This window comes from Caretta caretta, chromosome 1, assembly GCF_965140235.1.
Source record: "Caretta caretta isolate rCarCar2 chromosome 1, rCarCar1.hap1, whole genome shotgun sequence".
Lineage (NCBI taxonomy): Eukaryota > Metazoa > Chordata > Testudines > Cheloniidae > Caretta > Caretta caretta.
The window spans coordinates 44,276,651-44,292,606 of NC_134206.1; the positions used below are offsets into that span (position 1 = coordinate 44,276,651).

General features: G+C 41.0%; 1 protein-coding gene across 5 annotated transcripts in view; it reads right to left on the reverse strand.

Moving 5' to 3' along the window:
• Nucleotides 1-15,956, reverse strand: part of ATP8A2 (ATPase phospholipid transporting 8A2) — a 663,684-nt gene that overhangs the window by 136,485 nt on the left and 511,243 nt on the right. For 4 of the 5 annotated variants that reach the window (XM_048846098.2, XM_048846083.2, XM_048846092.2 and 1 more), the window contains one exon: nt 14,219-14,326. The exons of the other annotated variant lie outside the window; for it this stretch is intronic. In XM_048846098.2, the coding sequence (XP_048702055.1) occupies nt 14,219-14,326 (108 nt within the window). The remainder of the gene's footprint in view (nt 1-14,218; nt 14,327-15,956) is intronic. 5 annotated transcript variants of the gene reach the window in all.

Here is a 15,956-nt window from a genome sequence, read left to right on the forward strand (position 1 = left end):
CACCTGAATTAAATGTAGAAAGGACAAGTACTGGACAGAGGGAGCCTGGGACTGGAGGCTGATGGGCCGGGGTGAGAGACTAGGAACCTGGGGGAGGGAGAGACTTCAACTGGCTGGGCAAGGAGACTAGCACTGGAAGCTGTGCAGGGGTGGGGAAATAGGGTTGCCAACTTTGTAATATTTAAAAACTGGACACTCCAGTGGGAGTACTGAAACCTCCCCCAACCCGCCTCTTGCCCCCGAGGCACCACCCCTTCCTCCAAGGTTCTGCCCCTTCCCCCAAGGCCCGGCCCCTCAGTCGCTCCTCTTCCCCCATCACTTGCTGTTCTTCCCCTCCCCATCCCACTGACCAGGTCAGGAGGCAGTCACCTACAGAGCCTGGGAGCTGAAGCCAACTGATGCAGGTAGTAGGCGGCCCTGGCTGAGTAGGGACTGATACAGATGATGACCCGGCACCTCCCCACCTCCCCCACCTGCAGTAACAGGACTTTGGGTGTTCTGTCTGGTCAGTAGATTAGGCACCTGGCCACCCTATGGGGAAAACAACGGCATCCTTCACTACACAACCCTGATCCATTCCAGAGCAGAATCATTCTGTGCACTGAATGAAGCAGGAGTCCTCTGGAATAAAAGAGTAATTAAAGGCTGCATCATAATGCATGTGCACAAGGGAACCAAATTAAGGTTGCACCAGGAACCTTAATTCTGACATTTCCTAACACCTGAGTGCTTGACTTTGCAACTTTAATGTTCCTTTAACACAGCACATACTTTGGTCACAGTTCTACAGGATGTCTTGTACCCTCCAACTACAGGTCATTCTGCACATGCAATATGATGAAAAGCTGGATGGGGATGTTATCATACAACAAAAGCCCACGGTTACAACCCAGGCTGAGCGCCTCCTTGTGGATGGTCTCCAGGCTGCTGTATTAGAGCCAAAGCTTGGATCCCATGTGCTTTTGCTTTTAAGTCTATTGAGTGGGAGCCTCGTTCAGATGCTATGTCTAAGTCAGGCTTTTCAGGCATACTCTCAGGGCACAGACTCCAGTGCTGGTACCTCCTTCTTGGGATGTTGAACCCTGCAATCCAGGTAGGCCCCCGACCCTAAGATCAGTGCGGACTCCGCCAAATCTCCTAAGTAGCTTAAGTACACCCTCTCTAGAACACCACCTGCATGGGCACTCCAGTTTACAGATTAACCCTTTGTGGACTTTGTGACAATTAAAGTAAGTAAAACAGACTTTGCAAAGGCATTTCTAAGCCACATGCTTTACTCAGACCACTCACAATAGCTATACAGATCTATTCAGAAAATAACTAATATCTGCATGCACATCCCTCCCTCGGTTTCCTCACGCCTTCTGACAATGCTGTGGGTCTTCAACAGTGTCCATCAGAGAGTCCAGCATCCTTATGCACCCCCTCTCTTCCTGCCCAGCCTTCTCTTCTGGTTCTGGTCTGTCCTGCCCTTGCTAGAGTCAGTCTCCTTCAACAGCACAGTCTAACATTGTCTCTTCCTGACCTTTCCCTGAGGTTTTTCCATTCTCCAGTCCTCTACGGGCTGCACCCTCCAGTCCTCTGTGTTCCTTACAGAGGATAAAAGTCATTAACAAGTCAATAGTATTTGGTCAGTAGTCTCCATTTTCCTGTTAGGGTCCTGGCTCTGTCCTAAGTTGGACATGGATGTGCTCCCCTTGGACAGGGACAAAACAACAAGTCTTGACACCTGTATTGTTTGTTAAGTATCAATGACTGGGCTATCTAAACCACTGTATGCCTTCCTGCAGCTGTATCCAACCCCCGCCACCCAAGTTAACTCTTTGTACCCCTGTAACAGAGAGCATGAAGTAATCAATAGAAAGAGTACACAATATATTCGTAAAAAATGATACAGATATCACCCACGTTCTTTACAATCACATTGTTATCATGTGTGTGCACAACATGGCAAACTGAAGGTTGTTTCAAGTGGTGAATGGTGGGGTATTGAAATGGAGAGTCAGTGAGGGGAAAAAGACAGAGATGAGGTTGGTATTGGGAACTTAAAAGTGAATTTTCTGACTTTTGAGGGTTCAGTTCATTTGAGCTGTAACACTCTATTAATGTTACACATTAAAGATCAATGTGTTCTCAGTCTGAACTCTAGCTAAAGCTTTTGTCTGGGGCCCCAATGATGTTTTACCCTTTTGTCTTTCTTGTATGGTGGGCAGCTGAAATGGGAGCACTTTATAAAGGTTTTAGATTTGGAAGAAAGCCCCCAAAACTCATGTATCTTATTGAAACTTTATCAGACACCTCTCAGAACTGTTTTTGCCATCCCTACCTTGCACCTCCTAAGGAGCTCTTTTCCCTGGAGGCTTCTTTAAGCTAAAATAATTAATAACTTTTTTTAACGTTTTAGAGATTGTGTCCCTTGGCCCCTTATCCTCAGTCTGGTCTCCTGTTCTTGAAATAACAACTCAGACTCCTCTGATCAATAGGTTGAAAGTTATCTGGTATCAGTAATGTCTATTTTAGATGTTTGCAGACTCCTATGTTAAAGTTCTAACACTCAGTGAATTGGAGGAGGTATTCTATAACTTCCCATAGCAACAGTATGCCCAATGAACTATTGTTCATATCGCTCACCAGTGTTTCAAGAAAAACAGCATAACCAAGCTACTATAAATCACAACTCTAGCCCTCTTTGTATTGACACTGCTATGCGCCACAGTGAGAGGCAACTTTCCCGCAGTCATACAGCAGGAAAAAGGGACAAAATAGAAACACTTTTCAGTTCTCAATGGACAAGTGCCCACATCCACCAATTATCCATGGCTCTAGATGGAAGGGGGCATCGTACAGGAAAGAAAAGGGTTGAGAAGCATGCTTAGATCTTGAGCTCGTCAGGGATGCTCATGTTTGTTTGTACAGTATCTAGCACAATGGTGCCACTATCCTGATTGGGTTTTCTTGGCATTGCTGGAATATAAATATCAAAACCAACACAAATAGTCACGCAAATCTGGGCATCTTACGCTCACAGGCCAACTACACAAATACTGACCTCACACATGTGTGTAGACATGCTATGCATACCCTGAGTTTAGGTTGTTCAGTGCACGGCATATTAAGATTACCTCCGTTCCCAACATGCCCATCCTTATGGGGAAGATGGGAGGCATGAGATAAGCATCATCGCCACAGCCAACTGGGTTAATCAGGAATCAGTGGAGGGACAGATGGGGCTGGCTGACTTATAGCACCATGTGGGATACTCAGGAGGGCTTGCTCTGCTGCCAAGCTTGCTGCTTCTGAAGCCCTTGCTCCCATCTTAATGTCAGCCCATTATTATGGAGATTATTGCCACTCTTTGGGGCTTTGGGGTCAAATTTTGTCTTTCAAGTGCAGATTTTTAAAAGTAAAAAACATCATAATAAAGGGAATAAAGGCATGCTTTGAAATTAATTTGGAAAGATATTTTCCATCTAAAATGACTGGAGCTGCCTGCCCACAGAGATCCAAAACATAACATCAGGGACGGAATGATTAAGCATGGTGAAAAGACAAGAAATCAGAAAAACAAATTTAATAAATAAATAATTTAATAAATAAATAACCCCTCCCCCAACAAAACCGTAACACACTGTTCCCTCTCTCTCTCAGCTCCAAAGCAAAAGAATGAATAAGAAACAGCATCTAAACAAAAAATCAGCAGTATCTCCTAACTATTAACCAGGATGGGCAGGGATGGTGTCCCTAGCCTCTGTTTGCTAGAAGCTGGGAATGGGCGATGGGATGGATTACTTGGTGATTACCTGTTCTGTTCATTCCTTCCGGGGCACTTGACATTGGCCACTGTCGGAAGACAGGATACTGGACTAGATGGACCTTTGGTCTAACCCAATATGGACGCTCTTATGTTCTAACTACCCTCTCCTGTTCAGCCACAATACTGCACAGCCACAATCATAGGAGGACTCAAGTGTGACCTGAAAGAACCATTTAAATGCTGATTGCAAAAGTCACAGCTGCCCTATTGTGTACTGCCCAGCCTCAGCTGTAAAAGCGTTTCTGGTTTCCAGAGTGGCCACAACCTTCCTGCTCTGGACCCCAGATGAACCTTTGTGATTTGCCCAACACCATCTCACCCTCTAAAATCACGGAACTATCACGACGTTTGCCCCCGTCACACCAATCACTCTGTTACACCCCTTTTCCCTATCCTTTGTCTGTTTAGACAGGAACCTCTTCTGGGTAGGGATCATCTACTACTGTATGTTTGTGCAGTGCCTGACGGGGCCCGGTTCTCGGATACTTCACGAGCACCATCATAATAAACATAATATTGATTAACCTGTTATGGCAAATCAGTGGCAGTGCCAGGAACAGAATCTAAATCTTTTCCGACTGTTGATCCTCTAGTGGGATGGTTCTCAACCTGTGGTCCATGGACCCCTGGGGGTCTGCAGATTATGTCTAAGGGTTCCGCAAAAGGTTGTCATTACCATAGTGGTTTTCAACCTATGGTGTGCGAATTTCCAAAGGGGTCCGCACCTCCAATCAAAATTTTTTAGGTGTCCACAAATGAAAAAAGGTTGAAAACCACTGCTCTAGTGCAGTCTTCTCACGACTAGCCAACAGCGGCTACCGTTTATTTGTTTAGAATCCTCCTTACAAGTAGATTGATGAAAATAGATCATAATGGCTCCTCAGCAGAAATTCTAAGAAACTGAAAAGTGGCAAATTCAACACTGATAAAAGAAAATACTTTTTTACACAATGCACAATTTTTCACAAACCACACATTAACCCATGGAATTTATTACTACAAGATGTCATTAAGCTTAGCAATATTCATAAAAAAATGGACAGCTGATACCTAGTATTATACTATTAAATATTAAACAAACAAACAAACAAACAAACAGACAAGAGTTTTGGAAAGGCTGTTTAAATCCTCATGCTTCAGGGCATAAACCATCCACTAATAATTGGGGGGTTAGGTGGAAATTTCCCTGGGGACAAGTTATTACTGAACTGCCAACTGCAGGGGTGTTTGCATTCTCTTCTGAAGCACTTGGATCTGGTCACTCTCTGACACAGGATATTAGATTAGATGGACCATTGCTGGGCAATTCTTGTGTTCCTAGGTTCCTTTCCTATCACTATAGCTCAAAATGCTGACAGTTTTTCATAGAATCATAGGACTGGAAGGGACCTTGAGAGGTCATCTAGTCCAGTCCCCTGCACTCATGGCAGGACTAAGTATTATATAGACCGTCCCTGACAGGTGTATTTTGTCTATCCTGCTCTTAAAAATCTTCAGTGATGGAGAATCCCAAACTCCCTGGCAATTTATTCCAGTGCTTAACCACTCTGACAGGAATTTTTTCCTAATGTCCAACCTAAACCACCCTTGCTGCAATTTAAGCCCATTGCTTCTTGTCCTATCCTTAGAGGTTAAGGAGAACAATTCTTTTCCCTCCTCCTTGTAACAACCTTTAATGTACTTGAAAACTGGAATCATGTCTCCTCTCAGTCTTCTCTTCTACAGACTAAACAAACCCAATTTTTTTCAATCTTCCCTCATAGGTCTTTTTTTCTAGGCCTTTAATCATTTTTGTTGCTCTTCTCCAATTTGTCCACATCTTTCTGAAATGTTGCACCCAGAACTGGATACAATACTCAGTTGAAGCCTAATCAGCGTGGAGTAGAGTGGAAGAATTACTTCTCATGTCTTGCTTACAATACTCCTGCATATGCATCCCAGAATGATGTTTGCTTTTTTTGCAACAGCGTTACACTGTTCACTCATATTTAGCTTGTGATCCACTATGATCCCCAGATCTTTTTCAGTAGTACTCCTTCCTAGGAAGTCATTTCCCATTTTGTATGTGTGCAGCTGATTGTTCCTTCCTAAGTGGAGTACTTTGCATTTATCCTTATTGAATTTCATCTTATTTACTTCAGACCATTTCTCCAGGCCAGTTTGTCCAGATCATTTTGATCTTATCCTCCAAAGCACTTGCAACCCCTCCCAGCTTGATATTGTTCACAAACTTTTAAAGTATATTCTTTACGCCATTATCTAAATCACTGATGAAGATATTGAACAAAACCGGACCCAGAACCGATCCCTGCAGGACCCCACTCGTTATGCCTTTCAGCTTGACTGTGAACCATTAACTACTCTCTGGGAATGGTTTTCCAACCAGTTACATACCCATCTTATAGTAGTTCTATCGAGGTTGTATTTCCCTAATTTGCTTATTAGGAGGTCATGTGAGACAGTATCTAAAGCTTTGCTAAAGTCAAGATATACCACATCTATCACTTCCCCCCATCCACAAAACTTGTTACCCTGTCAAAGAAAGCTATTAGGATGGTTTGACTCAATATGTTCTTGACAAATCCATGCAGACTGTTACTTATCACCTTATTATCTTCTAGGTGTTTGCAAATTAATTACTTAATTATTTGCTTCATTATCTTTCTGGGTACTGAAGTTAAACTGATTGGTCTGTAATTCCCCAGGGTTGTCCTTATTTCCCTTTTTATAGATTGGCACTATATTTGCCCTCTTCCAGTCCTCTGGAATCTCTCCAATCTTCTATGACTTTTTGAAGATAATCGCTAATGGCGCAGATATCTCCTCAGTCAGCTCCTTGAGTATTCTAGGATGTATTTCTAATGTCAATGCACATTGTCTTCAGGACAGTACAATACAGTAGCTACTTCTCTAAGTTTAAAAAGTCAGTTGGTTTTAATTAAGAAAACACTTAATAGGACACCTTCAAACCAACTCTGCAAGAACATGCAAAAAGCTTTGCTGCCCACAAAGAGAAACTTCCAAATACAAGAACAAATGATTTGGAGAAATCTATAAAGGACCTTAAGCAACCTCATATTCCAAACTGTGAATAATAATATGATTTCTGAGCATATCCCATTACCATAGGACTATAATTTATGTCTGAGGGGAAAGGGCTGGTTTCTCTGTTTTCATGAACAGAACTATATACTATTTCCAAGGCAACAAATCTGGATATTCTGCCAATTATCTATAGGTGTAAAGGACCTTTACATATGCTGCTTTTCAAATTAAGTTACAGGTATCTGGTTTCTAACTATAATTTGACAAAACAGTGTGGACAGGGGCCAGTCCGTATTGGAACAATGTTACAAACCATGGTTAAAGCCCCATGCACACTGCCTGCCAGGCTCTGTTAGAAATTGATTTACCTGCAATCAAGTTACATTTTGTTAATTGCCTGTATGTATAATATGCTAATCCTGTAGCTAGAGTTCTTACAAATGAGATACAAAGTCCCAAAGTAAGGATACTCAATCAAGGAAGCTCCTTTTCTTCCATATAATTTTTCATAGTTGCAATTAGCCATTTCCATCAAATATTCTAATGACCTTAAACACATCAAAATAGGAGAAAGACTCTCTATATTCCTTGTATACTAGAAACTTATTGCTTTACATAATTGGTCTGAAATCTTTCCTTCATGATCATTTTCTAAGGTCCCTCTTTGTCATGATACCAACATTTGCAACCTTACATTTATCAAAAAATAAAAATAAAAAAAAACACCCCAAAACCTAAAAACCTTCTAACTTGGTGAACTTTTTCAAAAATTTTATTTTTAAGAAAAGTTGCTCCTAGTTGATCAAGTGAACCACATTTTCAGAAAGTGGCCTTTGATTTTGCATTTGAAAAACTGAGCAAGGAAAATTTGCACAAGCAAAATTCAAAGTTAGGTTAAGGCTGGCTTAATATTTGGCAGTATATTGCCAATTCTGAATAAAAGGTGATTTTTTTATAGGCAAGGTTTAAACCTGTGAAAATGAGTTCATATGGGAAAAGCTGACACAACCTTAGGTACAGCTGCATGAATGTAACAACTTTAAGATCTCCACAAGGATTAAAATCATATGAGCAACAAATTTATTATACAACTTTAAGACATTCCCAGGAGAGATTTGCTGATAAGTTGCCAGTAGGCAGAAAGGTGTTCTTGTTTATAGGAAGCCTCTTCATAGTGTGCATGTTTATTCAGATAATTTTACATTCACAATATGCTCTTTAAAAATATATTGCCATTTCATTTTATTCACCTATATTTTTTTTTTTGTTTTTGGCACATCCTCCAGCATGACACCATCAGAGACCTACAATGGCAGATTTGCTTATGAAAGTCACTCATGGATCACAAAAATAACTAAACCATTTCCTAAACAGATGTGTAAAAGAGGTAGGCATACTTCATTACCCTACTTTAATTTATCTGCTCAAAGCACAGGCCAAAGCTCCAGAAAAAGAAGAAGTTCCAAAACCACATTAAGTGCAGAGGAGACCCTTACACATAATTATAAAAACAAACAAGATCAGAAGGCGTGAGGACTTCAATCTGCAGGCAGAAGTCTGATTTCTGACTAACATCTGAATGAAGAGTTTCCACAGACTGAAACACTGACACCACAATGTAATGTGTGAGTGATTGTAGACAAACAAACTACAGTCAGAACAGCCAATTTTCTAACCAGCACCAAACTCTGTGGAAATGAGATGCCAAAAGAACAACAAAAAACTCTGGAAAAAATTTTAAACTGAGAAGACGAAAGCAAAAAGACCCATGAAAATAGGAAAATATAATCTGAGCTGTAGATATTGTCAACAGTTGTGTAAAAAATGAAAAGAGTAGTAATGTGAAGCCTGTTTAACATGACCATGGAAATATTGCAGATCATGCTGCACTGAAAACAGGGCTGCTCTTTTGTGCAGGTTCCTCTTTTCACACTCCGTAACATAAATACAGACTCCCTCAAGTAGCCATGAGGTATACTCGGACTAGATTTTAGCCAGATGACTGGTCACATGACCAATGGGTTCTTCTAAAACTTTACAGTCCTGGCCAGCCAAACCATTTTTTGGGGGGGGGGGGGGGGGAGAGACAAAAATTAAGAGAACTGATGAAAGAGCTGGGGGTAGGTACATCATGCTCAGAGAACATGAACAGGAAAGGCAAAGAAACTTCCTGGGGCCCTGGGCCAGAGGAAGCTGGCAACAGACAGGGGCTGCTGCTGGAAAAGGGTAGTCATTCCCTGGGAAGAGGGTTTGGAGCTGGTACTCCTTAGAGGAGGGGGATGAAGGTATCAGAAGAGTAGGAAGCAGTCCAGGGAAGGAGCAGTGAGGCTGGAAGAGTAAAGCCCAGAACTGCTGGGTTGAGGTTCTATGGACAGAACCCAGAGAAGAGGGCGGGCGCCGGTTCTCCTACCAGCCACTGAGGGAGTGGAACCTGAGGCAGTGAACAGGAAGACTGTCTGGAAGGGGGAAATGCTAAGTGACCTGGCCAGAGGACTGAGTCATAAAGAGGAGGCTGCAGTCCCTGGACTGAGGTGAGGCAACAGATTAGAGAGACAGACCGAGTGATGACATGCAACTGTGGGAAGGGGTATTGACCTGATGAGCTAATCCCCAGAATGGCCAGGAGAAGGTGCCAGACCAGCAGTGAGTGGCGCACCCCGTGTCAGATACTATCCTTAAACTCTTTCTGAAAGCACTACATATGAACCAAGAAGCTATCTGATAGACATTTTTGACGTAGGACTGTACTCAACTCAGCCCAAGAAGTGTCCCACTGAAAGCAAAGTAGACAGCACCAGGAAAGAGAAATAAAGCTTCCCATTGGCTATAAGAGCTAGAAATCATCTCTCAAAATTCACGCATAAAGTTCACTGGACTAGCCCTGATCGTTTGCTGTTTCCATTAACCAAACGTAGGGCTGATGGTTACAAAAAGATATTTGGTTAAGAGATCAGTGATTCTCATCTTGACAAAAGAAAAGATAAGAAGAAACTAAGAAGAGGCAAGAGAAGTATTAGAAGCTAGAAGCAGATTTACACACAAAAAACTTGAAGGTACAGTGCCAACTCTGGCTCTTCCAACCATTGGGAGGGCAAAAAGCCTCAAATGTGGAAGACATTAGTAATGCTGATCTGTAATCAAAATATTGTGGTCAAAACAATACTTAAATCATAGATCTGGAACATGACTGCATACAACATGTCACCCAGCAAAAAACCCAAAACAAAACCTCACCACCACTAAATGCCGAACACGTCAGACTAACCTCAGCACAGGAATTTTTTATTTTATTTTATTAAAGAAAAAACAAGACTAAAAATGGACAATGAAGTTTATGTATGACACAAATCACCTTTGAGCTTTTGGAAGAAAATTAATGAGGCAAAGACCAACATAAGATGCTTATAGAGAGTGGGGGAAAAACAGGAACTGTTAAATTGGAAGAGATCAGTGGTATCCTGTCTCTACCAATGGCTAATTCCAGATGCTCCAGAGAAAAGCATAAACCTCCCATAAAGCACATAACAATACATTATAACAACCTCGGAAGAGAGGGTAGGGGGGAATCTTCTTGAGCCCGGCTGGTATTCAGATTAAGACTCGAGGCTCAATATATTTTTATTCTAGTGAGTGCAACCACATATGTTATTCTTATTTACATAGGGCCAAAGCCTCCCTTGACTTTATGTCTGGCACTCAATGAGGAGAGAAGGACAAAAACTGTCTCACAGTCCCCCCACCCCAGAAACCCCATTTATGTGGTTCAGGTAAGGGACAGGCAGAATTGTAGCCCATCCCTATTCCTTTTACAGTACAATGCACCCCAAAAGGGATAGGAAATAGGCAAGGCTATGGCCCTGCACCCTGATGCGGCCGGCTGGCCACACAGAGCTGGCTGGCCACACAGAGGGTAATTAGCTGCAGCTCAAAAAGGAGTTTAGTAGAAGACAAGCAGCCTCTCCCTGGGGCAGCAGTAACAGACATTTCCTAATGGCACCATCTCATCCATATTATGTACATTATAAGTACATATTTATATATTGATGTACAAAGCTACTGGTTTCAATAATATCTTGAGGCAATGAATTCCACATACTAACAGGGAGAAGGGATCAAACTGGTGCCCAGTGTGTGCAATATGCTCTGTTTGCAGAAATTTTCATTCAAAACAGAGCTAGTCCAAACTGGCACATGTGCACAACTCAGACCATGAAGAGGCAAGGATTGTAGATCCCTTTCTTTCCTCAATACTACCTCCTGTGCAAAAACCAAACAAACAAAACACCCAAAGAGGCTCAAGAAAACAAGGGGACTAGGCTGAGGACACCCCTGTCATATACAATTTTACAGCCTTCTGGAGGTGTAGACTTCAACTCCTATTTCTAGTACTGTTTAGGGAATGAATGCATGGGTTTAAAAAAAGCTACCACCAAAAAGCTACCAAAGATTTTCTACTTAATTTCCAAAGTGTCAAATCTCTTTTATTATTGTAAAATTTCCATTAAGTTCCACTGGGATTTTATCACTGCTTTGTCTTATTAGCACTATGTTTCATTTATTGTATTATGAAATGCATTAAGTGAAACAAAATAAATATGTTGTCTCTGACAGTAGAGAATAACTCTTTAATTCAGTAGTTACTTCTCTTTGCCCTGAAGGAAAAACCTGCATTTTTTCCCCATGTGAGAATGCTCCAAACATAATGTACAAGAGAAAGAAATACTTACTCAATAGTTTAATAAACCCCAGCAGAAACAATACATCTTTTCAGATGCTTAAATATCTGAGACTCTCCATGCAGACATTTGGTGAATAAATGGAATAAAATGCTTTGCATGTCATATTTTTGACTCATGATGGGATGTACTGGTTGTTATAGACATTAACTAAGCATTATAGTCAAAAGGAACTAGGTTGCTTTTAAGTGCTATAGCATTTTGTGTAGTAGAAGTGTTTAATACATGTTGAAAATTAATTTACTTAAACAATTAGAAACACTAATGAAAGAGACATTTAAAAACAAACCGTAAACTCTTCACTGTCCCACTTTGCTTTTAAACACATCTTGATTACTTACAATTGCAAAAAGGAAAAGAGATGGAACAAAGGAATATTTAAAATAGCCTGGAAGAAGAGAAGCAATTCATTTTACAGACTGTAGCCTAGTATGGTGCCTGCTCATTTGACCATGGTTTGATATTGTGCAGCAAATTACTTCTTGAAAGCCTCTGTGCAAGTTAATTCAAGTTCTACAGAAGCTTCCTCCATCTTAGGGATCTTCCATCATTTTCAAGAGGTAAAAAACCTCTTTTTTTTCACCTCTCCTCCCCTCAAAGCATACAAACTAGGGAGCAAAAATATAACACTACAGCACAGTGGTACTGTTTAAACTAATTTTTATGCTGAAAACATATATTATATTACATATGACTCCCTGGTCCCCAAAGGCTCTTGTACTTTTGCTAAGATGATGAACAACTCCATAATGGCTTCGATAGTGATTACTGATCCAGAAACAGCTATGCAAGTATTGGACTACATTAATGATCTCACTCAATCACTCAGAACGTAAATGTTGTGCTCTCCACAAGAATAAGGATTGTTTTACCCTCAGCAAGATATTAATGTCATATCTCAAGACATCCTTTGTTCTGGAAAACCAAAGAGTATAAAATAACATGGCTTAAGTAGAAAAACATTTTCTAGAAAGTATTCAAGCAAAAATAAAATGCTATTTAACATCAATTACTTTGCTCTGGGACCTGTGGGTTACATTGTGGTTAACATCCACTCCAGTCATGGTGCTTTTTTTTGGAGGGGGGGGGGGGATGGTATTGCAATAAAAAAAGTTCTAAAAACCACTGCATTCTGGAACTGAACTCTATAGTCTGAGCCTTCTAATATGTGGGACTAGTTTACCTTGACACTTGTGCATTAAAAATGCTGACACATTAATAGCAACATTAAGAGTCTGCTGTTATAGATTGCAAAACCGACTCATGGCTAGGTATGAGACCTAATCAAGTTTCAGCCTAATTTATGGAAATGTGAATTAGAGTTGCTGATGCAAATGTGCACTGTGAAACACACTGAGGACATTATGAAATACTATCAAAGGAATGTGGTGTTTGTCTCTGTCAGTCATATGATGGCTGATCCCCATCCTGTCAGCTGTCATTCTCTCTCCTTGCTTTAGAAAGCTGTCCATGATAATCTACTAAAATCTCCATTGTCCTCTGCATTGTACCACAATCTAATGAAATATTTATTAGACCAGAACCATGCTGAAGCAGAATGATGCCAGAATTACTACATCATAGGCTTCAATTCCCACCGTCTCTCACAGACGAAAGGATGCCAACAACTATATGAAATTATGTGATAAGTAACCTTCCAAATCATTAATTAAGTTCATGGGTGCTTTGCGTTTCTGATTTTCTGATGTGCAAAGATGACATTGTATAAAAATTAATTTGCTTAGGTCCACTATTCTAAACATTCTCATTTTGCCTTTTCCTCTTCTCTATAAACAAAGGCATCTTTAAAGGTAACTCCAAACTTGCTGTAAGAGCATCTTTTCCAGTAACTTACTCTGACGGCATTGGAGTTTGCTTGGAGTAGTATTTTATGGTATATTTGCTAGCCCCTCATTTCCGAGGAGTCTCCTATTCTAAATACGCTCACTGAAGGAGTTTTGACAGGCTCATTATTCTCTCTGTTCACCACAGGCTGAAATTATGACAGGGTGAATTTCACCACCTGCAACTGACAATGAAGGAACAAATCCAGAACTCTACTAACATTGTCTGGGGACCTATAACATATAAGCTTCCCTTCTATTTCTGACCATCCCATAAGTTGTTTTCAGGTACATACTCTGTTTTCTTTTAACAAGTTAGGGGAAAGGAATAGTAGAAAACTGAGTATATGAACAGAGGAAATACACAACCCAAAGTTTTTAAAATATCAAATTTTTGTCTGGCATTTTGTCAAACCTTTGTTACCAAGAAAATCTCCCAAAGCCATTATTAATGAAGAGCTTAGGTCCATTCCCACCCAAATCAACTGGAAAACTCCAGAGACTATCTACAGCACATACAGTGACTTACATTGTGCATAGTTTTGAGAACCAAGCTCACTGGTTTTAATTACTGTTGTAAAACTTTAACACTTGCAGGGTGCAGGGATGTTTTAACTCAAGCTTAGGTGCACTCACTGAAGGCATTTCCTTTACAGGCATCATCCTGTTGCTGTATGATCACTGCAGGTAATATTACTTTCCCCAGGCACTGAAGACAAAAGACTCCAGTTAGAAAGCACACTCACCAATCTTTCCCATATCCAAGCATGAAAACTAACCTGTCCAAGCATGTCTGGTGCAATGGGAATGGTGGGCCAGATGGCAGAGTAGACTCCGAAGAACACCAACCAGAGCAGCATGCTTCCCCAAACGGCCAGGTGGCTAAACTGTAGAGGGACAAAAGAGAACACAGTACAGCTCTCTTTCCACTTAATAATGCCCACATTATTATTTTTCTCCTAGGAGTCTTTTTCTGTCCAGATCTCTGTCAGTCTCAACTTACAGCTGTCTACTGTACTTGGTTTTAGGCCAGTGGCACAGACTGGTTTAAACAGCACAGAACAGCTCCCCTCTTTAATCTTTTCTCCACGACACAGACAGACAGCCTTTTCAGCTAGTCTATCTTACTTGTAGCTTCAGAAACTCATCAGATTTTCCTTAGAACTCTGAGGTGCCCTCTGACTCCTGGTTCCCATTTTACTTATACAGAGTTATGTGATGCATCAACGTGGATGTTTTCAAAGGTATTAGTTAGAAATTACACCCACAAAAGTCCTATTATGCCATTGCATGTATGCATATAAGCCACATGCACCACTAATATAGCCATTACTGGAAGAATCAAATAGTGTGTTATACACAATGACTACAAGAATAATCACTATTATGTACTGACTATTTTTTAAATATGTGCTAGGTGATTTATGGATATGCAAGACAATCCTTGCCCTGAAGAGTCTACAGTCTACACAACTAAACGGAATGGATGAGGGAAAAGGATGCCATAATACCAAAGTGACCAAGGAGATGTGCTGCAGAAGTTGAATACAAACAGTGTGACGTCATAAATGACTGTATACTGTACATATACACTATTGACAAAGGAGGCTTTACAGACTTATGATGGAAAGCTGAGTTTACCTTTAATACTGAAGACGTGAAAGCTATTTTATTTGGGCTCACACACAGTGTTACTGTATTTCAAAAAAAGGAGAGAGTGTCATTATCTAGCAGATAGAGCAGGGGGACTATAAGCCAGGACACCAAGATTCTGCTCCTGAAACTGTCACTGATTTTTCTAGGTGACAAATCACTTCAATTTCCAGTGCTGCAATTTACTCATCTGTCAAACAAGTAAAATAGTACCTGCTTTGCATGGGTACGGTAAGGGAAGCAGTGGGGGCAAAAGACATATCTGGCTTCAAGACTAAGCTTGATAAGTTTATGGAAGGGATGATATGATGTCATAGCCTAATTCTGGCAATTAATTGATCTTTGACTATTAGTGGTAGATAGGCCTAATGGCCTGTGATGGGATGTTAGATGGGGTGAGATCTGAGTTACTACAGAGAATTCTTTCCTGAGTGTCTGACTGGTGAGTCTTGCTCACATGCTCAGGGTTTAGCTAATCGCCATATTTGGGGTGGGGAAGGAATTTTCCTCCAGGGCTGATTGGCAGAGGCCCTGAGGGCTTTTTGCCTTCCTCTGCAGCATGGGGCATGGGTCACTTGCTGGAGGATTCTCTCCACCTTGAAGTCTTGAAACCGTGAGTTGAGGACTTCAATAGCTCAGACATAGGTCAGGGGTCTGTTACAGGAGTGGGTGGGTGAGATTCTGTGGCCTGCATTGTGCAGGAGGTCAGACTAGATGATCATAATGGTCCCTTCTGACCTTAAAGTCTATAAGGCTTAATTAATGCTAGTAAAGTGCTCTGAGATCCTGGATGAAAAAGGCACGACAGATGCTGGGTATAGTTCTTAATAATAAATACATATTTTAAATGCTGATCACAGACAT